This window comes from Carex rostrata, chromosome 7 (assembly GCF_964058835.1).
Source record: "Carex rostrata chromosome 7, lpCarRost1.2, whole genome shotgun sequence".
Taxonomy (NCBI): domain Eukaryota; kingdom Viridiplantae; phylum Streptophyta; class Magnoliopsida; order Poales; family Cyperaceae; genus Carex; species Carex rostrata.
Window position 1 is genome coordinate 1367383 of NC_135924.1, and position 26312 is coordinate 1393694.

The 26312-nt window shown below is 32.6% G+C and overlaps 1 protein-coding gene and 1 pseudogene across 1 annotated transcript; one reads left to right on the top strand and one right to left on the bottom strand.

The window, feature by feature from the left end:
- Positions 1–2574: 2574 nt before the first annotated feature.
- Positions 2575–3302, bottom strand: LOC144556928 (thaumatin-like protein 1 pseudogene; annotated as a pseudogene).
- A 15722-nt stretch (positions 3303–19024) lies between these two features.
- Positions 19025–20092, top strand: LOC144556636 (FBD-associated F-box protein At5g56370-like). Its single transcript, XM_078305025.1, has one exon. It carries the CDS (start codon positions 19025–19027, stop codon positions 20090–20092), a length of 1068 nt encoding a protein of 355 aa, XP_078161151.1.
- Positions 20093–26312: the final 6220 nt, after the last annotated feature.

Sequence of the window (26312 nt, forward strand, 5' to 3'; positions counted from 1 at the left end):
ACACTAATGCCTTACTTTTAGTGTCGGCTTTTTACAAAGTATTAGTATTAGCCTCATTAGTGTTGCCTAAAGTCCAACACTAATACCCATAAACACATGATACTAATTCCAAGTTCTCCACTAGTGTATCAGTGAAATCTGAACAAAAATTAGCTCGATAATGTTTTTTTTAAGGTCAGCATGCTATGCATAGCATAGAGTCCCTCCATGCAACGCTTTGGATTTTGACTTTTCAAAATCCTAATGGTCGATCCGAACTGTTCATCTTGTTCTCCATATTAATATGTGTTTGGGGACCAAATTTTATATTTTTTGGAATTTGTTTACTATTTCTTTATATTTATTGAAAATCGCTGTTTTCAGCAAATCTGGACCATAAAAAAACAGCAATTTTCAATAAATCTAAAGAAATAGTAAAAAAATTCCAAAAAATGTAAAATTTGGTCCCCAAATATATATTAATATGGAGAACAAGATGAACGGTTCGGATCGACAGTTAGGATTTTGAAAAGTCGAAATCCAAGGCGTTGCATGGAGGGGTTCTATGCTATGCATAGCATGCTAGCATATTCCTATATATATATATGAGTACGGCTAACGCGCTTCCTCTAGCATATGGGCCGAAATGCTTCCGGTGGAAATTTGAAATTTCAAAATCCAAAAAGTTGATCTGAACCGTTCATCTTCTTCTCCATATTAATATCTGCTTGGAGACCAAATTTTATATTTTTCTGAAATTTTTTACTATTTATTAAGCCACTTTGAAAATCGCTAATCCAACGGTAGCTTCTGATTTTTACTGTTTGGTAAGCCACCGTTGGATCAGCAATTTTCAAAATGGCTTAATAAATAGTAAAAAATTTCAGAAAAATGTAAAATTTGGTCTCCAAGCAGATATTAATATGGAGAAGAAGATGAACGGTTCAGATCGACTTTTTGGATTTTGAAATTTCAAATTTCCACCGGAAGCATTTCGGCCCATATGCTAGAGGAAGCGCGTTAGCCGTACTCATATATATATATATATATAGTTAGGCTGGGGTGCTATGGATAGCATAGTGGCCTCTATGCTACGGCTCAATATTCGAGTTTTCAAAATCCAAACGGTCGATCCGAGCCGTTCATCTTATTCTCCATATTAATATCTGCTTGGAGACCAAATTTTACATTTTTCTGAATTTTTTTACTATTTATTAAGTATTTTACAAAATTGTTGATCCAACGGTGGCTGCACAAAACAGTAAAACCGTTGGATTAGCGATTTTCAAAATGGCTTAATAAATAGTAAAAAAAGTCAGAAAATTATAAAATTTGGTCTCCAAGCAGATATTAATATGGAGAATAAGATGAACGGTTCGGATCGACCGTTTGGATTTTGAAAACTCGAATATTGAGCCGTAGCATAGAGGCCACTATGTTATTCATAGCACCCCAGCCTAACTCTCTCTCTCTATATATATATATATATATATATGGCTGTGGCTAATTTGCTGCCGGCAGCATTTCTGCCGGCGGTGCTGCCACTGTTTTTTCTATTTTTTGATGTTGAAACGACAAATCTAAACCGTTAGATGTTTAATCTATATTATAATCTACTTAGAGACCAAATTTTACATTTTTTGGAATTTTTTTACTATATATTAAGCTGGTTTGAAAACCGCTGATTTCAATGCTGCAGAAATTTACTGAAATCAGCGGTTTTCAAACCAGCTTAATATATAGTAAAAAAATTCCAAAAAATGTAAAATTTGGTCTCCAAGTAGATTATAATATAGATTAAACATCTAACGGTTTGGATTTGTTGTTTGGACATCACACGGCTAAATATAGCCCCGGCAGCACCTCTGCCGAAATGCTGCCAGCAGCAATTTAGACAGACCCTATATATATATGAGGTGGGCTACGGTGAGTTGCGAAGTAAAGCGACTATTTTACTTCACGCTCATATTTTGCGATTTTTAAGTTCAAAATGTCGATCCGAACCGTTCATCTTGTTCTCCATATTGAAATGTGCTTGGAGACCAAATTTTACATTTTTTGGAATTTTTTTACTATTTATTAAGCAATTTTGAAAGTCGCTGATCTGATGGTCCAGAAAATTTTACTGTTTTTTACTGTTCACAGCAAAACAGCAATTTTAAAAAATGCTTAATAAATAGTAAAAAAATTCCAAAAAATGTAAAATTTGGTCTCCAAGCACATTTCAATATGGATTAAACATCTAACGGTTCAGATCAGTCATTTGGACTTTCAAAATAAAAATACAGCGTGAAGTAGAAACGTGTTTTACTTCACAACTCACCGTAGCCCACCTCTATATATATATATATATATATATTATAATTAATGCACGAGATGCGCTAGGAGTTTAATTATCATAAAACAAAAGATATCATGCATGCATGTCTCATGTAAATATGTAATGTATCTTCCCTCATATTAGAAATCTCGTCCAGATTTTATTCGTAAGACTTCTCTATGATCTATTAGGTACGGTTACATCGATCAACTGATCAACCTTATTCTTATACATGGCTACATGCGTTATTGCTAGCTAGCTACCTGCTTTATATATTTCCAGCTAGCTTCTATAGTTCTATGGGCAAAAGACGACGTTGTAATTGGTTCCAGCGGGACAAGTGAAGGTGCTTGATGCATCGTCTTTGGGGTAGCTATAAGCCTGGGGGCACAAGTTCTTGAAGTACTTTGAGTACGTAGTGGCCCCACAGGTGCTGTTAGTCGCGGTGCAACAATACTCATCTGTCTTGAAAACCTGGCACGGATTCAAGCATCCGCCTGTTGTCTTCAACTGGCTGGGGCAATTTTTATTCACATCAGCTGAGCAGTGAGCACCGGTACTGCTACATCCTGAGGCCGGAACGAAGTTCATCGGGATGTTAAAACCATCAACCAATGAGATGTCATAGAAGTCCTTGTTGCTATATTGGTTCAGTGCAAATTCAGCAAGTGTGTTAGGTGCTGACCCATAACCAGTGCAAGCCAGCTTGCCACAGTCACCGGTATTGCATTTGCCGTTGCCGTTTGAGTCAAAAGAGCACCCAGTGCGGCCCCAGATGCGACCACCGGTTGTGCCGGCTGCCACATTTAGAGTCCATGTTTCGCCTGAGTTTAGCTGTTTACCGCCACCTGGCTTGGCAGCTGCCCAGACGGTGTAGGAGCATTTGTTGGTGACGGTGAAGGTGGCAGCGTTGGCGAGAGCAAAGAGGAGGAAGGGGGAGAGAAAGAGAAGGAGAGCTGAAGAGGCCATTTTTGGTTTGTGCATGCTTTGTTTGAGTGTAGGTTGGTGCTTGTAAGAGATCCGTTGGGGTGTATTTATAGTTGCATGCTACTTAATTGCATAGGCATTCTGTTTTATAATTAATGTTATCTTGACCGGTAGATTTGGTGGTACTTGACAAATTTTATAGACTTAATTGTCTTCATTTATTTCAATTTCCTCAATTATTCAAATTAAAGACAAGACTAAGGATCACCTTTTGACTTGAGGTAGTGAAAAGATAATGTACTCAGAAACGGTATGAATAAAAAATATGAATCTAAATTAGGGGTGAAAATGGTATGAAATATCTGATCCGTATTCAGAAACTTGTGGATATCTAATATCCGAATATTTGTGAGGATAAGGATACTAATATGATTTTAGTTTCAATTATCCGTATTCAAATTAACAATCCCCGCAACCTCTACTCCGCATTTATTCCCGCAGATACTGCTAAAAAAAACATGAAGGGACCGCTCAATCATTAATGAGCGTTTAAAAAACTACAGGTATTTAACTTGAAACATCAAAGTATTTACCTTGAATTTGTCAGGTATTAAATCCTCTGCAATATATGATATCTATTTATGAAAGAATAAATCAATCCATTAATTGTCCTCGCACAAAATTTCATTTCTTTTTGAATCGTCACCGCATAACTGGGGACCATTAAACATGGGGGGACTGCTCAATCATTAATGAGCGTTTAAAAAACTGCGGGTATTTAACTTGAAGCATCAAAGTATTTAACTTGAATTTGTCAGGTATTAAACCCTATGCAATGATCTCTATTTATGAAAGAATAAATCAATCTATTAATTGTCCCCGCACAAAATTTCTTTTTTTTTTGAATCGTCCCCGCACAACTGGAGACCATTAAATAAACAATCCTCTCACCCAATGATAAATACTCTGAGACATAATGATAAATACTTTATGTTACATAGGTAAATACTTTATATTATATGGATAAATACTTTATGTTACATGAATAAATACTTCTCAGGCATACTTGCAACTTTCAGTAAAACATCAATGATAAATACTCTCAGACATAATGATAAATACTTTATGTTACATGGATAAATACTCTATGTTACACGGGTAAATACTTCTTAGAAATAATGATAAATACTTTTTTGAACATCAATTAACATATAAGCATTTATTAACGGGGATTGTTATTAGATAACAGTATAATTAATGCGGAGATTGTTTTTAAAGGAATAATTAATGCAGGAATTGTTATTAGAGGAAGGCATAATTAATGCGGAAATTGGTATTAAATGACAGTCTAATTTAATGCGGGGATAAAATGAAACTTTTAACGAAACTAGTGGGGGAATATATGGCAGTTAAGGAAGAGAGAGAGTGTGGGTAAAATAGGGAAATGAGAGTGGGGGGTTCATATAATTATTCATTTTAATATATATTATGAAAATTTTATGCTATTAACCATTATAATAAGATAAATATTATGAAATTTATTATTTTTAATATTATTTTATATTATTTTAATAAATATCTGATCTGATTTGGACCTGTATCGATATCCGTCTAATATATCTGATATTCGTTCCGTATCTGTATTCGGAAGAAAAATATGAATATATAGATATATCCCTATCTGCTCCGTATCCATATCTGAAAAAATATATATATATACCGTATCTATATATGAAAATATATATATATATATATATATATATATATATATAGGGTCTGTCTAAATTGCTGCTGGCAGCAGTTCTGCCCAGGTGCTGCCGGGGCTATTTTTAGCTGTGTGATGTCCAAACAAAAAATCCAAACCGTTAGATGTTTAATCTATATTATAATATACTTGGAGACCAAATTTTATATTTTTTGAAATTTTTTTACTATTTATTAAGCTGGTTTGAAAACCGCTGATTTCAGTAATTTTCTGCAGCATTGAAATCAGCGGTTTTCAAATCTGCGGTTTTCAAACCAGCTTAATAAATAGTAAAAAAATTCCAAAAAATGTAAAATTTGGTCTCCAAGTAGATTATAATATAGATTAAACATCTAACGGTTTGGATTTATTGTTTGGACATCACACAGCTAAAAATAGCCCCGGCAGCACCTGGGCAGAACTGCTGCCAGCAGCAATTTAGCCACAGCCTATATATATATATATAGAGGTAGGCTAATATACAATTGATTGTTCCTAAGGTCCCGTACAACCAAGTCATTTTCTGATTTTTAAAGTCCAAATGATCGATCCAAACCGTTCATCTTGTTCTCCATATTAATATGTGTTTGGAGACCAAATTTTACATTTTTCTGAATTTTTTTACTATTTATTAAGCCACTTTGAAAACCGCTGATCCAACGGTGGCTTAACAAAACAGTAAAACCAGAAGCTACCGTTGGATCAGCGATTTTCAAAGCGGCTTAATAAATAGTAAAAAAATTCAAAAAAATGTAAAATTTGGTCTCCAAGCACATATTAATATGAAGAACAAGATGAACGGTTTGGATCGATCATTTGGACTTTAAAAATCAGAAAATGACTTGGTTGTACGGGACCTCAGGAACAATCGATTGTATATTAGCCTACCTCTATATATATATATATATATATATATATATATAAGTACAACTAGGGTGCTCTTAAGCTCACCAAAGTTTTGGTAAGCTTAACTCTAAAACTTATCAAATCGATTTCAAATGACGAATCCGAACCGTTGAAACCCGCCTACCTTACGTGTGATGCATCTACATGTGTAATTTTTAAACATTCGAATTAATTTAGTATAAAGTCAAGCGGTCAAAAAACGTTCAAAAATGAATGCACTAAAATTAATTTATTAACCTTCTAATTTTGACCGCTTGACTTTATACTAAATTAATTCGAATGTTTAAAAATTTCATATGTAGATGCATCACACGTAAGGTAAGCGGATTTCAACGGTTCGGATTCGTCATTTGAAATCGATTTTATGAGTTTTAGAGTTAAGCTCACCAAAACTTTGGTGAGCTTAAGAGCACCCTAGTTCTACTCTCTATATATATATATACCTTTATTCGCTCCATATCCATATCCATATCCGAAAAATAAGAAAAAAATATTGATATAGATCTATACCCTGTCCGCTCCGTGTCTACTCCGTATCCCCTCCGTTTTCACTTGTATGAATCAAAATGCAAATTCCATTTTGGCACGAAAATCTACTCAAAAAAAAGGGAAAAAATGACTCGGGAGTGTTCATACTTTAATTTGTTTTCGCTTATTGATATATTTTTAAATAATGGAGGATTTTTCTAGTCCATGTCCAAAAAAACCCTCTAATCATTTTAACTAAAAACATACCGTCATGTTTACTTAGATAAAAAAAAAAAAATCCTGTAAAACCCAATATATATATCCGAAGCAATTTAGAGTCTAGTTCAAATCAACAAATGAAAAATGTGTTCCGGAAGGTTGCAAATTGGTTGAAATTATTGATAGTATCTAATTGAAAATTTAAGAGTCGTGCCCAACAAAATCTAGCTACTAATAAAATATAGATCTAGGCCATGGTGATCCTTAGTCTTGTCCAGACTAGCTACTTGTATTAATTTCTCAAATCAAATTAATTAATTATGTGTTATCGATCAAAATTTGACTATTTAGTGACTAAATCATCACATTAATTCCACAAGCAATCCACGCGTGATTGATGTGGGTGTTGCCATCTTTGAATAGAGATCCATATGCATACACAAATTAAAATTTCTCTCCCTATCTCCACGGTTTCTAGAAACCAAGAAATTAATATGCATGCGTAGTTGACATACATTAATTGGTCACTGGTCATGCATGTGCTTAATTTGGTCCCGTTTGTAATTTTCCAAGGTTTTATTTTCTTTTTGTTAATTTATAACACCTTTTTTTGGATGCCATCTCATAATTATCACGAGTAAAACGAATGGAAGTGGTATGTAAATTAATGCATTTTGATGAACATTTGTGTTCAGCAAAATTAGTAAGCAAGAAATTCATTCGGCCGCTACAAATTAATAAACGGATTTTTTTAACACTTTTTTGTTGTTGGATTTGTTAATTTCTTAAGAACTTATTGATCCCGTTTATATTATTACAATTTTCTTATATAATTGGAAGATTATCGAATGCATTCAAGTCCATTGATCACTAATAAAAAGGAAAAAAACAATACAAAAAAAAAAGAAGTTTGTTTGATTCAGTGACACTGAAATTTGAAAAGGGGACGGCCCATGGACCTAACTAAATTCCCTTTTGGAACAAGATTTGAAATTAAATGATAAAGTCTTTAAATAGTAAAACCTAGATTGAATGAATTAAACTGACTCTAGAATTTTAGTCATTTAAGCATGAAAGTATATTAGCCCAATATGCATGATCAGGCGAATTTTAGTCATTTAAGCATGTTCTCTAGAATTAATTAGAAAGTACCGGTTTAAGAAATGCAGGACTAAAATGTAGGCCTTTTTTTAGAATAGTTTTATAAATTAAATGTCCTATTTTTTAAGAACATAGAACAAAAATATTTTTTATTCGGATTTATAACCAAATTAATGCTCCCGTGGACTTAAATTTCTTCTTCCTTAATTATCTTTCCTCAAATTTACTACCATTAAAATACAAATAACTGTGTCATTAAATTAATCATTTTTTACTTTGAATTATATCAATATTTGTTATTATATTTTATTAAGTTATTTGTATTTGTTGAACCTTTGTCCCAACTTATATCAGAAAATAATAATATAAGATAGTAACTATAAGTAACATGAAAATGTCTTAATTTCACATAAAAATATTAAAAAAGATTTCATTCCATGGCAGTTCCAAGAAAACGTACTTGTATGCAACACAAATAATCCATGTATACTAAATTCGAAGAAGGAACAAATAATTATTTTATTTTTTTCATTCAACACTGATGGTGAAAAAATATATTCTTATTTATATCAAACAAATATTGGTTATTAAAACTAACTTAATAAAGATGAACATAAATTGTTGTCGAAATAAGATGAGTGAAACTATAGTAAATTCTATCATTTTCTTCAGATTATTTTATTGCATTTCGAGATTTTCAATCAAGACCACTTTAATATAACTTAATTTATTTACCAAGTAATATGGAAAGAGAGTTGATTCGCTTTTTGGAGGACTTAATTTTTTTTCCATTATGTCGTAGGAATCTGTATAGAAACAAATAAAGAGAAATAAGGCAACAAAGAGAAGTTCGATTCTATACAAAGAAGACGAAATAAGAAAACAAGGAAACTAATAAAAAATCACTAAATGGCAGTGTATTTAATTTTAATTGTAACATATTGTGTGGTCATATGTGTAGTGAGTATATTTTTAATTATATTTAGACTTCTACACGTAAACAATATGTATTTAATCAAAAGAAGGTAAATTATTTGATTGAAAGGCTGAGAATAAATCTGAAATTTTATTTTTCAATCGTAGCCGTTGGCGGATCGGACACCCAACATAAATCACGGCATGGATTGGTTGTGGAATATGATAATTAGTCAGCAAATTCTCAAATTTGGATAAATTTGGTAACCACACAGAATTATATATATTGATTTAAGAAATATAAAATAATAAATTAAATTACTACAAAATTAGTGGACGGATATTAAAATTTTACAAGGGTCAGAATTTGTAATCATTTTTTCAGACAAACTAATTATCACTTAGATTTATTTTTAAATTTCATCCTAATTAGTTTGTTTTTCTCATATTTTTTTATGAAAACAGCGGAAAGGAGCATCAGCGACCGGTATCAGTGACCGGTGCTAATGCCGGTCGCTGATACTCAATTTCTCTAAAAAAAAAAAAAAATTGGTGCAAAATCAGGCGACCAAACCTTTAGCGACCGACCGGCGCCAACGCCCATTTTTTGTTATTTGATATTAATTACAGTACTATTTTTTGTTGGACCAATTGGACATTTGGGGACAAATAAAGACTTCATTCAACAATTTATAGCAAGTTGAAGGTTAATTGCACAGTTCAGAGGGTTTGAAGGACATTTGAAGGACGAAAAATGGGAAACTTGAAAAATGTAACACAAATCTACTGACATTTTAGTTATACACCAAAATTTTAGTTCTTAAACTAGAATGTAACACAAATCTACTGACATTTGAATGAAGAAAAATGGGAAACTTGAATAAGTTTAGGGACCATTTTGTAATGTTCTCAGAAAAGTAAATATTAAATTTTTTGTTGACATTTTTGCCAATTCCAATAGTTGGTAGATTTGCAAGAACGCCGATATGACAAGCTAAACCAACACCTGACAAGGAATATTTATACCATGTAAGATTTTTAGACACAACAAATACATCAACTAATCATATGAATACAGCAAGCATTTGCAGTTGGGGTAGTGTCAAAATTAATCTTACTGAGGTAAAAAAAAAATAATAATAACAGTTCATAATAACTCAAATTCCTTAAAGAAACTGATATCAGTGCCACCAACAAATGTGAGCTGCTCATTTGGATCAGAATCCGAATCGCAGGAAGTTAAGTTACAGAGAAAGTCATCTACTGCAACTAGCTTTCTCTTTAGCAAATCCTGAGTCCTGTACAAGGAATAAGTAGAGGGTTTCTGTACTGAGTTACTGGTATAGTAAGGAATGCGTACCTAATGGTACCTATACTCCTCACAAGGATCCTTGTACACTGAGCTAAAATGCTTAAATTTTTTACAATATAGCCCAATTACCACAGGTGATACGAATTTCTACCATTTGACTATGGGCCCATTAAAGAGAAACTTTGGGCTTAATATGGGCTGTGTCCATTAAAGAGAAACAGTGCAAAATTAATAGTTTGATCAAGAGACTTACGAATTCAACAATTCTTGTTACCCAAATGAATTTAAGAGGTATTGAATCAAATCAGTAACTCGAACCAGAATTATCTATATTTGGTCCTTTCAAACAAAAGCAACCAAAAAGATTGACAATTCATCAAACAGAAGAGCAAGCATTTTTCTTCTAAGAAAATAAAAACACATCAGCTAATTAAACCATGCATGCTTTGTCTGATGTATAATATTCCAAACAAAATCCCAAGATTTGCTTCACACACATTTTCTTTTTTCCTTTCTTTCTTCGGTTCTGTCTTCATTTGCGACCTCTTTCAAACAGTCAAATGTGAAACTTTAAGTCAATCACATTTGTACAAATTCAACTCACTCTATCTATAATTATTTCTAAATTAGAACCAAAAAAATAGAAAAATGAAGCTAAAATGAACAAAACTAATGGAACAATGATTTTCATCTCATCTCTACTTCTCTAGACTCTAGCTACCTACCGGCTTCCGCTGCCTCTTAGGCGTACATTTTTTGTTTAGCAGCTTCTTGAATTCTTTTCTATTCTCTCCTAAGTGAAGATTTTTAAAACAAGCATATTGATAATTACCGTCCCGGTTACGTGGCAGCTTTGATCTCCAAGCATTTCTTTTTTGATCCCCATTACGTGGCAGCTTTTTTCCCCAAAGATCCAAAATTTCACGAGTCTAAGCAAAAAATACAAACAAATATTTGAGCAGTAGCAATATAATGAAAAATATATAAAAAGAAGATGCAAAAAACAAAACATTCAACTCAATTTTATATAATCCACTGGCTAATAATTGCTCTGGCCTTGACTCCTTGTGTCACCCTGCCTCTTCAGATCTTCTTTTATCCATGAATGGTTTCCAACATTTATCAGAAAACGGAATAAATGATATTGTTGTTCTAATTTTTTTTTAGCTTTTTTTTATAACACCTATTACAACCTTGTGTCTTGCAAGTAGTGATGTGTATATGATGTAATTAATTATGAATAAAAGTTATATATGCATGTAGGTACGCACCTTATGATGAAGTTTGAGTGATTCCAATGCAGTGGAATGATGGAGCATCGTGACGACGGCTTCAAAGTTGGACTCATAAAAGCATAAGCTCATATCCAAGTGCTTCAAATTAGGAAAAGTTGGTGGCTTTTTTCCTGGTTCCATCAAGACAGGAAATGGATACTCCTCCCATTTGTGTTCCTTCAAATAAAGGGTGAGGTGTTCCACATTTGAGATAAAATTGAGTAAATGAGCAACAGCAGTGATGTCTTTCTGACGAAGGTCACCAAGGGTAACAACAGCTTTTCTTATCAAGGCTCCATCTCCATAAATGAATGGTATGTTGACGTTTGCATATTCATCTTCAACTTTATGATTTGTCAAAGAAAGGAAATCCAATGAAGGCATCGATAGCCGGAGAGAAAAAGGCTCTTCATGAAGATTAGATCCATCAAGAAGAAGCAGCTCCAGTTTTTTTATGGGTAGGGAGGAGAGGTAAACAACCCCCCTTGAGGAAGAGAAGATATGAAGTAGTAAATGTTCCAAACAAGACAATTCAGAGAGAAGCCTTTCGACTGTAGTTAAATTGTGGTTACCCAAATTTATAGAAAGGCTTTTCAAGCGAGTGAAAGCGATTCGAGAGAGATAGGAAGGAAAAGTAAAAGAATCTAGAGGTGGATTAAGGTGAATTCACTAGTGGAAAAACAGAAATCAGGATCGGCCTATCTGGATCGGTTATATGGACACCCGATCCTAATAAGTATCTGGATCGGTTTATTTAAAAAAACCGATCCTAAAAACTATTCAGATCGGTTTTTAGTAACAACTGATCCTAGTTTATTACTATTAGGATCGGTTTTTTGTGGAAACGGATCCTGATACTATCAGGATCGGTTTTATTTTAGAACCGATCCTAATAGTTCAATCATTTGGATCAGTTTTTAGTAAAAACCGATCCTGATAATTAAAATATCTCAAATAAATCTTATTAATTGAAATATATCATAAAATAGCATCTGGATCGGGTCTATACATAATAACCGATCCAGATAACTTAAATACATCTAACAAATTAAAATATATCAGAAAATAGCATCTGGATCGGTTTTTAGCAATAAAACCGATCCAGATACTATCAGGAACGGTTTTATTGCTAAAAACCGTTCTTGATAATTTTTTTTTTTTTTTTTTTTTTTTTTTTTTTTTAAGGTAGCATGGTAAAACCTGGCCAGCTTTCAAGTACGTTTTTTTTTTTTTAAAGAGGTTTATAATTGAATTAATTTCTTTAAAGAGGTCAAATTAAAGATATTTCATTCCCTATGTACATCCTATATATGAACCGTCTGATCAAATTCGAATCAATATGGTCTTGGTCTAACCATATATATTTTGTTATCTCAGGTAATATGAATTCGTTTCCATTTGTTCATGACATCAATTAAGCAATTAATTTTATGGTATTAATTTATAAATAACAAATAAATAATTAAACAAACAATTATACAAACACAAACAAGTTGTTTATTTTTTTTAAATAATCTCTGGTTATATATATATTTCTCAGATAACTTAAATACATCTAACAAATGAAATATATATCAGAAAATAGCATCAGGATCGGTTTTTAGCAATAAAACCGATCCAGATACTATCAGGAACGGTTTTATTGCTAAAAACCGTTCTTGATAATTTTTTTTTTTTTTTTTTTTTTTTTTTAATAAGAACAACTTTGAAAATAAAATAGTATTAGAATCAGTTATTTCAAATAACCAATTCTAATACTATTTTTTTGTATATGGCATATGGTTCAATTATATGGTTGTTGTATATGTAATTAGTGTGGTGATTAATAGAATATATATATGGTTGTTGTATATGACATATGGTTCAATTATAAATTTTTTTTGATGAAAATTAATGTAATTTATATTATTAAAATTTATGTGATAATATAATTAGTTATTTGACATTGATATTTCATTTTGAAGTCATTTTGACTATTGAATTTTTTTATACAATCATGCATGATGCATCAATGACTTGTGCCATATAATAATATACATAGGACTTGAACCCTTGTTGTGTGGGGTTGTGAAGGAACGAATACGAATATTAGCATTTGGTCGATCGGAACCGTTAAAATGAAAGAATGTCATATTAATTTCACCATTATAAAATTTGATACAATTCGGGATTCGTGTACTAGTTCATCAAAGCAAAACAATATAGCAACATCGCACGGCCGTAAATAATTTACGTTGGATCAAAACTTACAGTTGTCGGGCCTTCGGCACTTTTACGTTATTAATGTTCCATGTTATATCTTGATCATTTTAAAAATTATTACATGTCATTTAATTACAGACCCACCGTTAGATGATCATGCAGAAATGAACGGTCTGCATTCCATTTAACAATTTGATGCCATTAATAATAATAAAATTGTACAAAATTGATCATAGTAGAGTTGATTTGGCCATACAAACACAAATAAATAAATTTGATATTTTTCACATTTTTCTTAATATTTATCTGTGTACATGCATTACCAACAGAAAAGAAAATAAATGGTACCCGTTTGATGGTTGATAGACCATCAATATGAGTGGGGTTTACCGCAGTGATCTTTCTTATATATAGTATCAGGATCGGTTTTTTATAAAAAACCGATCTTGATACTATTTTTTTTCAAAGTTGGTTCTGCAGCAAAAAAAAAAAAAAAAAAAAAAAAAAAAAATTATCAAGAACGGTTTTTAGCAATAAAACCGTTCCTGATAGTATCTGGATCGGTTTTTTATAAAAAACCGATCCTGATTTTTTTTTTTTTTTTTTTTGCAGAACCCATTTTGAAAAAAAAATTTATCAAGATCGGTTTTTATATAAAAAACCGATCCTGATACTATTTTTTTCAAAGTTAGTCCCGCCAAAAAAAATTAGTATTAGGATCGGTTTTTTATAAACAACCGATCCTAATGATAACTCCCTATATAACCTGCTTAGGGTTCTTCTTATTTTCATTCCGCGCCTCTCATTTTCAACTTAGCGTCTCTCTCACTGTCTCCGTCTCTCCCTCTGTACTCTTTGTGTCTCTCTCTCTGTCTCCGTCTCTCCCTCTCCTCCGTGTCTCTCTCTCTCTTTCTCTCCGTCTCTTCCTCTCAAAGCCGAGCCTCTCGCACCTCCGGCTCGGCCGATCAACTATTACGGTATTAACTTTATATAATTTTCTCATTATTATGCTTTAAAAACACATTTTTTTGTATTTTTTATTGTAAAATGTTTTTCCATCTAATTGTTACATTTGTTTTTATTTTTAGGATCTTTTTTAATCTCAAGTGATGTGATTGCAAAAGAGGTAATTATTGATTTTTTTATTGTTGTGCTTTACATTAATTGCATAAATGTGTGTTAATTGAAGAAATAGCTCAATTAGTCACTTGTGTGTTTGTTAATTAATTTTTTTTGGATTTAAATTTCTTGTTATAATATATAATGCTTCACAAAACTTTGTATGAACATGAATTTTTTGTAATAATTTAAGATGTGTATGATATTTAATTTATGATGTGTATATGATATTTGATTATTGTTTCTTACTGTGCAAAAAAAAATATATTTAGGATGCTGGCCAGCAAAATATATATGGAAGCTGGTCAAATAAATAAAAATATTTTTTTTAGCTTCAATAAAACATCAGGATCGGTTATTTTAAACAACCGATCCAGATTACTACTATTATGATCGGTTATTTTTTTAAAAACCGATCCAGATTTCAGATCCTCATTCCAACAAAAAAAAAAGTATCAGGATCGGTTTTATATAAAAACTGATCTTGATAGTTCGTATCTGGATCGGTTTTTATTTAAAAACTGATCTAGATATGAAATTTTTAATAAAAAAAAATATTCGAAAATATTATCAAGAACGGTTTTTATATAAAAACTGATCTTAATAGTTCCTATCTGGATCGGTTTTTATTCAAAAACTGATCTAGATATGAAATTTTTAATAAAAGAAAATATTCGAAAATATTATCAAGAACGGTTTTTATATAAAAACTAATCTTAATAGTTCATTTCTGGATCGGTTTTTATTCAAAAACTGATCTAGATATGAAATTTTTAATAAAAAAAAATATTCGAAAATATTATCAAGAACGGTTTTTATATAAAAACTGATCTTAATAGTTCCTATCTGGATCGGTTTTTATTCAAAAACTGATCTAGATATGAAATTTTTAATAAAAAAAAATATTCGAAAATATTATCAAGAACGGTTTTTATATAAAAACTGATCTTAATAGTTCCTATCTGGATCGGTTTTTATTCAAAAACTGATCTAGATATGAAATTTTTAATAAAAAAAAATATTCGAAAATATTATCAAGAACGGTTTTTATATTAAAACTGATCTTAATAGTTCCTATCTGGAGCGGTTCGTATTCTAAAACGGATCTAGATAACTACTATTAAGATCGGTTTTATGAAAAAACCGATCCTATTAGTTTCTATTTGGAACGGTTCTTTAAAAAATATAAAACCGATCCTGATAGTATCAGTATCGCCTTCATCAGGATCGGTTGGATTCCGTTACTGATATGTGTATATAACCGATCCTGATTCCATATTTTCCACTAGTGATTGAAAGCGACTCGAGAGAGATACAAGAGGAGAAGATAGAGAAGAGAATTGATTCAAAAAACCAAAAGTAGCCCTTGCCATTGATTGTGAGGTGACGGAGACCTTTAGGCCATGGCAAAGAAAAGGTGAATGATTGATCACCTTCGAAATATCTGTTAAACTCAAGGTCGAGGCGGAGGAGATGACTCATGAGGAGAACGCTTTTGGCCATGGCAATTGATGACTTATTCAACGATCCGCCGAAGGGGAGGCCTTCCACAAGTGACGAAAGCGGCAGGAAAGAACGGAGGTGCGAGCGGCCATTAAAGTCGGCAGTAGAGAGAGTATGGTGATCACCAACTCGTCGGGGAGAACCGAGAGATGGTCCATTTTCATTTTCATCTGCTATGCTCTGAGAGTAATTAAGGATGGCAACGAGAGAATAGTAGTTGAATTCAAAATAATAACTACTATGGAGGTTAAAGATTAATTTGAGCATCTACGGAAACAATTTAAACAAAATTCAATTTATGAATATTAGGAGATCTTAAATTGTAGAGTTGGAAAAATTGACATTATGAGAGCTGTCATGACAATCTGGCGAGAATCTGTTAATTTGGAAAATACAACAAACAAACAATCTAGCGGACAGGGGTGCGGATATTAACAGTTATATTTTGACTCAAGGCAACAATTTGGTGAGAGAAAGGAAATTAATAAAGCACCTTAACATTTTTATTTGGATTAATATATACACCAATCCGCACACTGTACATAGTACCATATATATCCTTACTCTTTTATATATTTAGATTTCTCAAGATCTGATGTGTTGAACTTTACTAAATGCACAATCTACAAAATTACATTAATTTAGCCATTTGACATCCGTACAATCACCAAACACGTATTGAGAAATATAACCATATAAATGTTAAAGAAATCTATAAAATGTTAAAAGAAACTAATTATTACATATTTGAAAAGAATTCTATTTCCTCAGATCTCCGGATATGAACAGTATCACTTACAGCAGGGACCCATTTTCCATTCGATGTCGTTCTCAACATGGGATTTGGAGGCATATAATATTAATGCTCAGCTGAACAGTGAACACTAAAACCAAAAACCCCCACCATAGAAAAACAAATAAAATTGAGGTAGGTCCGTTTGTTATATGTTACACAGCCCATCCCCCACCAAAGCCCATATCAAGCCCAACTTTGTTCTCTCTAATGGGCCGGCCGATATAGAAATATAAATTAGTCAATGGAAGAGATGTCAACGACGTACCACAGAATCATTCTGCTGCTCTGATATTTCTTTTCTTTTCTTTTCTTTCCCCACATTTGGATCATCTAGTTTACTCAACCAAGACGAAAAATTGAGTTCTTGCTTGATATTAGTAATGATAACCCCCACACGAAATTTGTCTGATGTATAATATTCCAAACAAAATCCCAAGATTTGTCTTATGTTATGTGTTACCATACGGATCTTCACCCTTCATCCGTTTTTTTTTTTTTTTTTTTTTTTAAAGAAAGAAAGATGAAGGTCAAGCCTCCAATTTAATTTCATATTTTTGTTATTAGAATAAATAATTTTTTTTGTCCAGATTTCAAAATATTTATGAACTTTCAGATGAAGACTGTGTGCCTTTGGTGATGGTTTTTAGAGATATCATACATCTTGTTCATCCAAATTAAAATTGCACTTAATTGAAAACAAACAAGTTTTAAATAAATTTCAATTTTCTCCAATATCACATGAATTATAGACAACATGTATGTATTTTTTTTCTACATCATTGCTTACCAAAATACTAATAATTCATCGGTAATGAATTGTCAAAGTTATATAATTTCATTTTTTTTTTTTTGTCATTTCCACATTGGTATCATGCCTAACTAAACTTTGTAACATCAAAATAATGTGATAATTCATCACTTGTTGTTAAAAGGAAAATGAAAAAAATTTGATATATATTCCTAACAGTGTAAATTTAATCCGAAAAATTCAACTATTATTGTTTGGAAAACAAAATTCAAATTTAGAATTTGTTAGTTAGATTGAATCTTGATTATCTGAACCAGTGTTGTAAAAAAACGTCCATTTAGACTAATTAATCGACCAATTAATTAGTCGTTAGCGGTGACCAATCTGTCACAAATTTTCTTGACTAATCGACTGATTATTTTCGATTATGATAAATTATTCTCGATTATTTCCGATTAATTGCTTGGCGGTACCCTATCCATCCTATGACCACATACCATTATTTACAACACTAAATTGGACAAATAAGTTTCAGATATGAAATTTGAAAATAAAATAGAATTAAATGTCCAACCATTGCAATTTTCTTCTTAAAATAATTTTTATTAACATTAAGATATCATTGTAAAAATGAGTTCATGGAATTTGTAAATGCTGAACAAATTCATTTGATTGATGAGTACAAATTCATGTGTCTTTTTTTATTTAAATTGAAGTCTTGATATATAAAATTATGTCATTACATTGATGTTGATTTTTTTGTTTTATATTTTCTTCTTGCAATTACTTTGCACTATGTCTATTTAGAATTAATCTCCGAAGAAAAAAAAACATTGATGTTGATTTTTGAAAATTATATTATTTGTGGATGCATTATTTGTTTTGAAATAAAATGTTTTGTAATATTTTATATAACCATTCTAAAAATAATTCACAACTTCACATATTATCTATTATATTATTTATAGAGAAATATTTATTTAATGCTAATTTATTTCTTGGTGGAGATAAATACGCGATTCTTCCTATACATAATCATGACCATTAGGTAAATAAAGGAGGATAACAAATTTTAGTAGTGAAACACATCATATAAAAAACAAGGTATATTAAATATATTTTCAAATACCAATAAATTTATATTTCCAAACATGCATGTAAGCAAGACCGTTCTATCGATCAAATATATTAAAATTTCCTTTTATACTACAGTGCTTCTAATTTACTGCCGCAATTAAAGATTTTCTCTGATCTAATATATGAATTTCTGCCTTAAAATAGCAGCACCCTTTTCAAATTAACTCTCGCCAAAATTGTCATGAGAGCTCTCATAATGGCAATTTTACCAACTCCTCTACAATTTAAAATCTCCTAATATTCATAAATTGAATTTTGTTTGAATTGTTTCCATAAATGCTCAAATTAAATCTTTAATCTCCATAGTCGTTAATTACTCTCAGAGCATAGATAAAAATGAAAATGAAAAAGAAAATGGACCTTTTCTCGGTTCTCCCCGACGAGTTGGTGATCACCATACTCTCTCTGCTGCCAACTTTGATGGCCACTCGCACCTCCGTTCTCTCCCGCCGGTTCCGTCACTTGTGGAAGGCCTCCCCTTCGGCGGATCTCTACTTCAGCAAATCGTTGAAGAAGTCATCAATTGCCATGGCCAAAAGCGTTCTCCTCATGAGTCATCTCCTCCACCTCGACCTTGAGTTTCACAGATATTTCAAAGGTGATCAATCATTTATCTCTTCTTTGCCATGGCCTAAAGGTCTCTGTCACCTCACAATCAATGGCAAAGGCGATTGGAAATTTGGATTAATTCTCCTCTCTATCTTCTCCTCTTGTATCTCTCTCGAGTCGCTTTCAATTCACCTAAATTCATCTCCAAATTCTTTTACTTTTCCTTCCCTAATCGCTTTCACTCGTTTGAAAGGCCTTTCTATCGATTTGGGTAACCACAATTTAACTGCAGTCAAAAGGCTTCTCTCTGAATTGTCTTGTTTGGAACATTTACTACTTTATATCTTCTCTTCCTCAAGGGGGGTTGTTTACCTCTCCTCCCTAACCATAAAAAAACTAGAGCTGCTTCTTCTTGATGGATCTAAACCTCAAGAAGAGCCTTTTTCTCTCCGGCTATCGATGCCTTCATTGTATTTCCTTTCTTTGACAAATCATAAAGTTGAAGATGAATATGCAAACGGAAACATACCATTCATTTATGGAGATGGAGCCTTGATAAGAAAAGCTGTTGTTACCCTTGGTGACCTTTGTCAGAAACACATCACTGCTGTTGCTCAGTTACTAAATTTTATCTTAAATGTGGAACACCTCACCCTTTATTTGAAGGAACATAGATGGGAGGAGTATCCATTTCCAGTCTTGATGGAACCAGCTGGCAAAAAGCTGCCAACTTTTCCTAATTTGAAGCACCTGGATATGAGCTTATGCTTTTATGAGTCCAACTTTGAAGCCGTCGTCACGATGCTCCATCATTCGACTGCATTGGAATCACTCAAACTTCATCATAAGGTGCGTACGTACATGCATATATAACTTTTATTCACAATTAATTACATCATATACACATCACTACTTGCAAGACACAAGCTAGGTTGTAATAGGTGTTATAAAAACAAGCTAAAAAAATTTAGAACAACAATATCATTTATTCCGTTTTTCTGATAAATGTTGGAAACCATGGAGAAAAGAAGATATGAAGAGGCAGGGTGACACAAGGAGTAAGGCCAGAGCAATTATTAGCCATTGGATTATATAAAATTGAGTTGAATGTTTTGTTTTTTGCATCTTCTTTTTATATATTTTTTTTATTATATATTGTTACTGCTCAAATATTTGTTTGTATTTTTTGCTTAGACTCGTGAAATTTTGAATCTTTATGGAAAAAAGCTGCCACGTAATGCTTGGAGATCAAAGCTGCCACGTAACCGGGACGGTAATTATCAATATGCTTGTTTCGAAAATCTTCTCTTAGGAGAGAATAGAAAAGAATGCAAGAAGCTCCTAAACAAAAAATGTACCCCTAAGAGATGAGATGCAAATCATTGTTCCATTGGTTTTGTTCATTTTAGCTTCACAATGGGATATATATGTTATGGTTTATGATATGAATGTCAACTTAATTAGGATCAAATAGTAGCTAGGGATAAAGCAGGTTTCATTACCTAATGTGTTTTTTTTTTTTTCTTAGAAAAAAAAAATGATTGCTCTTCTGTTTTGATGAAATGTCAGTCTTTTATTTTGGTTTCTTTTGTGTTCTTTTTGTTTGAAAGGACTTTTAAGTCAGGATTGTTTGGATATGAATTTCTAGTTCAAGTTACTGATTTGATCAAATATCCATATTTCTAGTTCAAGTTACTGATTTTAACTTCTGATATTGTTCAATACCTCTTAAATTTATTGGTGTTGAGAAGTTCAGATAAGAATCTGATACATTTTTCGAGAAAAAATAGTTACTATTATGAGAAGTTCAGATAAGAATATGATAGGTTATACCAAAGTTTAAAGGTTCTCATTAAATAATATAAAATATATTCTAGTCATTTAATAGCAGTATTTAGCTAACTGATTGTAAGATAAGAAAATAGTTATCTTTTTAACGAGATGAGACATAAATTTTATTTTTATTTTAAAATACATACAATAAGACATTTTCTACTGTGCAATATACGAATATATTAACTCAAAAGATTTTTTATTGAGTTAATCAGAGGATACAAATTCCATATATATGCTAGACTGAAAAAGTAACATTAGATTTTATCCTTAAAGAAAAAATGATATGGTATCATAGTAATTAAGAACATGAAAAAAATAAATTGTTAAAATTGGTGTGCCGCTATGCAAATATTAATTAATTTCATTGTAGACATCGATTAAAAATACAAAGAAATAATGTCTTTTAAATACATTCTAGCAGAAATTTAATTACACATATTTGTTTGTGTGTTCATTGAACACGTGTAAGTTTAATTAAGTACATATAAAATACATAAGTTAAAATTTACTTACCAATTTTGATTATTTAATTAACAATCATTACTAAGTATCAACAGATACACAAAATGCACTGTAAATGAATTCTAAGCATAATTTTTAGTCATTAATTTGGTGATTTTATGATCATAAATGTAGTCTAAATTGATTAGAAATATAAACTCACATACACAAACCCACAGTCAATGAATTCTAGCTACATAGAATTTTATGTTTGACATTATTTGTATTTTTTTTAATTTTTGCCGGAATAAATTTAAACACTTGAGCTAGATATAAGTTAAGTGCTTATCTACTAATTTTGATAATTTTATAATCATAAACGTACCTTAATTGATTAAAAATATCAATCATCACAAAAAAGACATAATTAATATTTCATGTGTTTAGTTTAGTCTTGTCAATGTGCCTTATTTTAAAAATAATATTAGCGAACCTATTCAAAAAAATTATTCTCGTTATTTGTCCAGATAATCAAAATTCAATCCAACTAACAAATTCTAAATTTGAATTTTTTTCCAACAATAATATTTGAATATTTCGGATTAAATTTACAATGTTAAGAATATCACATTTTTTTTTCATTTTACTTTCAGCAACAAATGAAGAAATATCACATTATTTTGATGTTATAAACATTAGTTAGGCATGATACTTATGTGAATATGACAAAAAGAATATGAAATTGTATAATTTTGACAATTCATTACTGATGAATTATTAGTGTTTTGGTAAACAATGATGAAAAATATATATATACAAGTTGTTTATAGTTCTTGTGATATTGGAGAAAATTGAAATTTATTTAAAACTTGCTTGTTTTCAATTACATAAAATTTTAATTTGGATGAACAACCTGTTGGCATTTATAATGACATCTCTGAAAACAATTACCAAGTTGTCAAAATATATATGATAGGTTATACTTAAGTTCAGATATGATAGGTTATACTAAAGTTCAAAGGTGCCTATTAAATAATATAAAATATATGTTTGTCTAGACATTTAATAAGCAGGATTTAGCCAGCTGGTTGTAAGATGAGAAAATAGTTATCTTTTAAATGAGGTGAGATATAATTTTTATTTCTATTTTAAAATAGATATAATAAGACATTTTCTACCGTGTAATATACAAATACATTAACTCAAAATATATTTTTTTTAGTTAATGCTGAGGATACGAATTCCATATATATGCTAGACTGAAAAGGTAACATTAGATTTTATCCTTAAAGAAAAATAATATCGTATCATATAGTAAGAACAAGAAATTAAAAATTAATTGTTAAAATTGGTGTGACGCTATGGAAATATTAATTAATTTCATTGTAGACATCGATTAAAAATACAAAGAAATAATGTATTGTAAATACATTCTAGAAGAAATTAATTTAATTGCACATATTTGCTGTGTGTTCAATTGAACACATGTACGTAAGTTTAATTAAGTACATATAAAAGACATAAGTTAAAATTTACCTACCAATTCTGATTATTTAACAATTATTAATGAGTATTGTTGAATAATAATCTTAGACGTAAGGGTTAATATGCAAAATGTACAAAATAACTTAGAAAGTCTACTGTAGAGAAAATGTAGATAGATTCCAACGGTCATATTGACCTTGTAACATATATATAGCCATTGTAACAGTAAAAAATATACTAGTTCAAATTACAAAATTATTTCTGTCTCCTCAGTTTTGCATCTCTAAAAATAACATGGTATCAGAGCATTAAGATCTCTGACTACAAAAACCATAAAACAACAACAAAATCAGCAAAGGGCAAATGGCTCAAGAAGGGCAACACGAGGCTACCAACAATTCCTCCAAGCTCACAAATGCGTTACTTAACAGCAAAAATTACCTTACATGGGCAAAGGCTGCAGCAAGAGCGCTCAGCGGCCGAGAGATGCGTGAATACATCACGGGAGACAACAAAGTGCCCGAAATTGTAAATCCGCTTTCGCTAACCGAAGCGGAGAAGAAAGCAATGAAAAAATGGCGAACTCAAAACGATAAAATCATAACATGGCTCACGAATTCTATGGAGCCGTCCATTGCGGAGCTATTCCTTCTTCCCGACACGGCTTTTGAGCTATGGCAAGCCGTAAAAGATATGTACGGGCAAGAAAACAATTATTCCCGTATATATCAGCTCAAATTAGAAATCCAACAAGAAAAACAAGGCACAAGAAAACACGTAGAGTACCTTGGTACTCTTCAAAAGAAAAAAGATGAACTCCGGTTGTACCGGCCAGCTGTCACACCCCAAATCCACCGGGTCTGACAGCCTGCCGCGTGTATAAATCAGGCGTCACATATACACGCAAGGCAGTGGATCTTTTATATGCATTACCAATATCCTCACTCGCTGTGTCCGCATAAAATAACCTGAAAATAATCGGGAGGGTGGGGGTGAGAATGAATCCTCAGTGCGAAATTTGCCACAGTTTAGATTATTGGACTTGCAATCAAACTCTATATTCAATAATGAAACCCAAACAAAAACAATGCAACAGTTATATATATATAAGAAAACATAAATAGCAGAATGCCACTACTCGACAACAGTTAATCAACCTGAAACACAGTTTACGGAATTTCCAAGATGAATCTCAAACACAACATATATTTTGGCTTAACTCGATTCCTAACTCAGTTCAGTAGGGCTTGTAGCAATTACAGATGTTCTTTCGAGCTGAACCATTATCAAACCCACATCTGTAGGGTTACTGACACCTACAGATGGCCAACCGCTGGACCCTTTATCTGACACCCATCTGCAATCGCTTGGCTTAACAGTTTATTAAGGTCTGGTTCGAATCATATAAAGAAAATCCACTTTAGAATCGTTTCCAATATTCGTCACGTTCAATCGATCGTTCAAATGCATTAACACGTAGGAAAATGCTACCGAGCCATAGACGTTACACAAGTCAACCACGATTTCCAATCACACATCTCATAACATAATCACCCTCCCTCGTCCCAACCGGTACTGGGAATATCGAGGGCCGTTCACCTAAGGCCATTTAGGATCCTGGGAATCCAAGTCAGCATACAGCCCGACTTGGAAAATTAATTGGATCCAAGTGCTTAACTTCGTAAATCCATTCACACACATATCAATTCCACTCGTGGTGACTTTAAATCAAAATCAGATCACAATAGATCAACATAACCTATAACCATACCAGCATGCAAATCATTCAATTCAGATCAATTCGAGTTTAATTTAATTGGGCTATGCAAATGCTCTACGCAATTCAGTGATGCAATCAATGATATTCAACATGACAAACGAATACACAGTTTAATTCCTGAAAATAAAGTATCAAACAAGTCCAAGAATCCCGCACCTTATTATGACGAGCGTACCGCTTAATTTAAAGATCAGGCGTCTCGAATTGCCTCGCGGAATCTGGCTCGACTGAGCCTACACCTATATTATACGATTACTTGGTTTAGTTCGGTTACATTCTCAAAACTTAAATTCCAAAAACCGTCTTTCAATTCGTCAATTCTTTTATACCTTTCGGCTCATTTATAATTATTTTAATTCAAGTCCAATTTAATAAGGCCCTTATATAAACTTTCACCTTATTACACTTTGGTCCATTGGACGTATCAATTATTTTATTCCAATTCAATTTAATTAAAGACCCATAATTTAGCAAAGGTTTAAGCCTCTAATTAACAATTCACAATTTACTCCAATTCCATTATTTTAATTCTCAAAGCCGAAACCCAATTCTATTTACACATACACATCATGTCATATTCATTTCAATATTTTAGCCCCTTTAATTCATACAAATCACCATGGTCATACATTTTACAATTCCGACCCTTAATAAAAAATCATTTGCAACATAGTCCCTTATACTTAATTTATTCTAGAAATTCGATCGAGTCGGGAAAATCAACAACCCGTACTTCGATAATTAGTCAATTCACATCCTACGACATTAATCAATTCATCAATACATAATTCACGAATTTTAGAAATTAACCGAAGGAGAAAAATGTCGGAAGAAATTGATCGGGTCCGAGGGTTTCGTCTCGCCTTGCGGCCACCTCACTCGAGCACTATCAAGCATCATAATAGCACCAATCAAGCACCGAGACAGCACCTATCAAGCACCAGTGCAGCCCCAAACCACACCATCACGGCACCAAGCAAAAATCCACATTTCTAGGGTTTCCGAACTCGAAACTCAACGGCAATCGAACCCACGAGAGAGAGAGGTCAGTCGGGAGAGGGGTCCACGGTTTAGGGAGAGGAAGGGTTTTCTGGTGGGGCCGCGGGTCAGGGAGCATGGGCACGGGTTAGGGTTTTGACGGGTGGGGGAGAGAGGCGGGAAAAGAGAGAGAGAGGGGCAGGGGCTTCGGGCGGGTCTGGTGGGTCAGACCGAGAAGGAAAGAGAGGAGAGAGTGGGGGCGGCGGCTGCTGGCCGTGGCAGCGGCGGAAGGGGAGGGGCGGGGCCCTGTTTTCAGTGTAGAAGAGAGGGGAGGGGGCGGGTTTGGGGCTGTCACGGCAGAGAGGAAGAGAGGAGAGCAAGGGGAGCGGTTTCGGTGGGTTCACCGGCGACGGGAGAGGGGAGGGCGGAGCCCCCTGGGGTTGGCGCTGAAGAGAGGAAGGGGCGGACAGGGGGGGGTTCTGTTTCTGTCACGTAGAGGGAGGGAGAGGAGAGAAAGAGAGAAGGGAAGGGAAGGGATGTTAAATGGGGCTGCTTTGAGATTCGTGCTGGATC

What these genes read in the sequence shown, in the direction of transcription:
- LOC144556636 (XM_078305025.1), top strand. Translation starts at nt 19,025, where the DNA reads ATGGACCTTTTCTCGGTTCTCCCCGACGAGTTGGTGATCACCATACTC.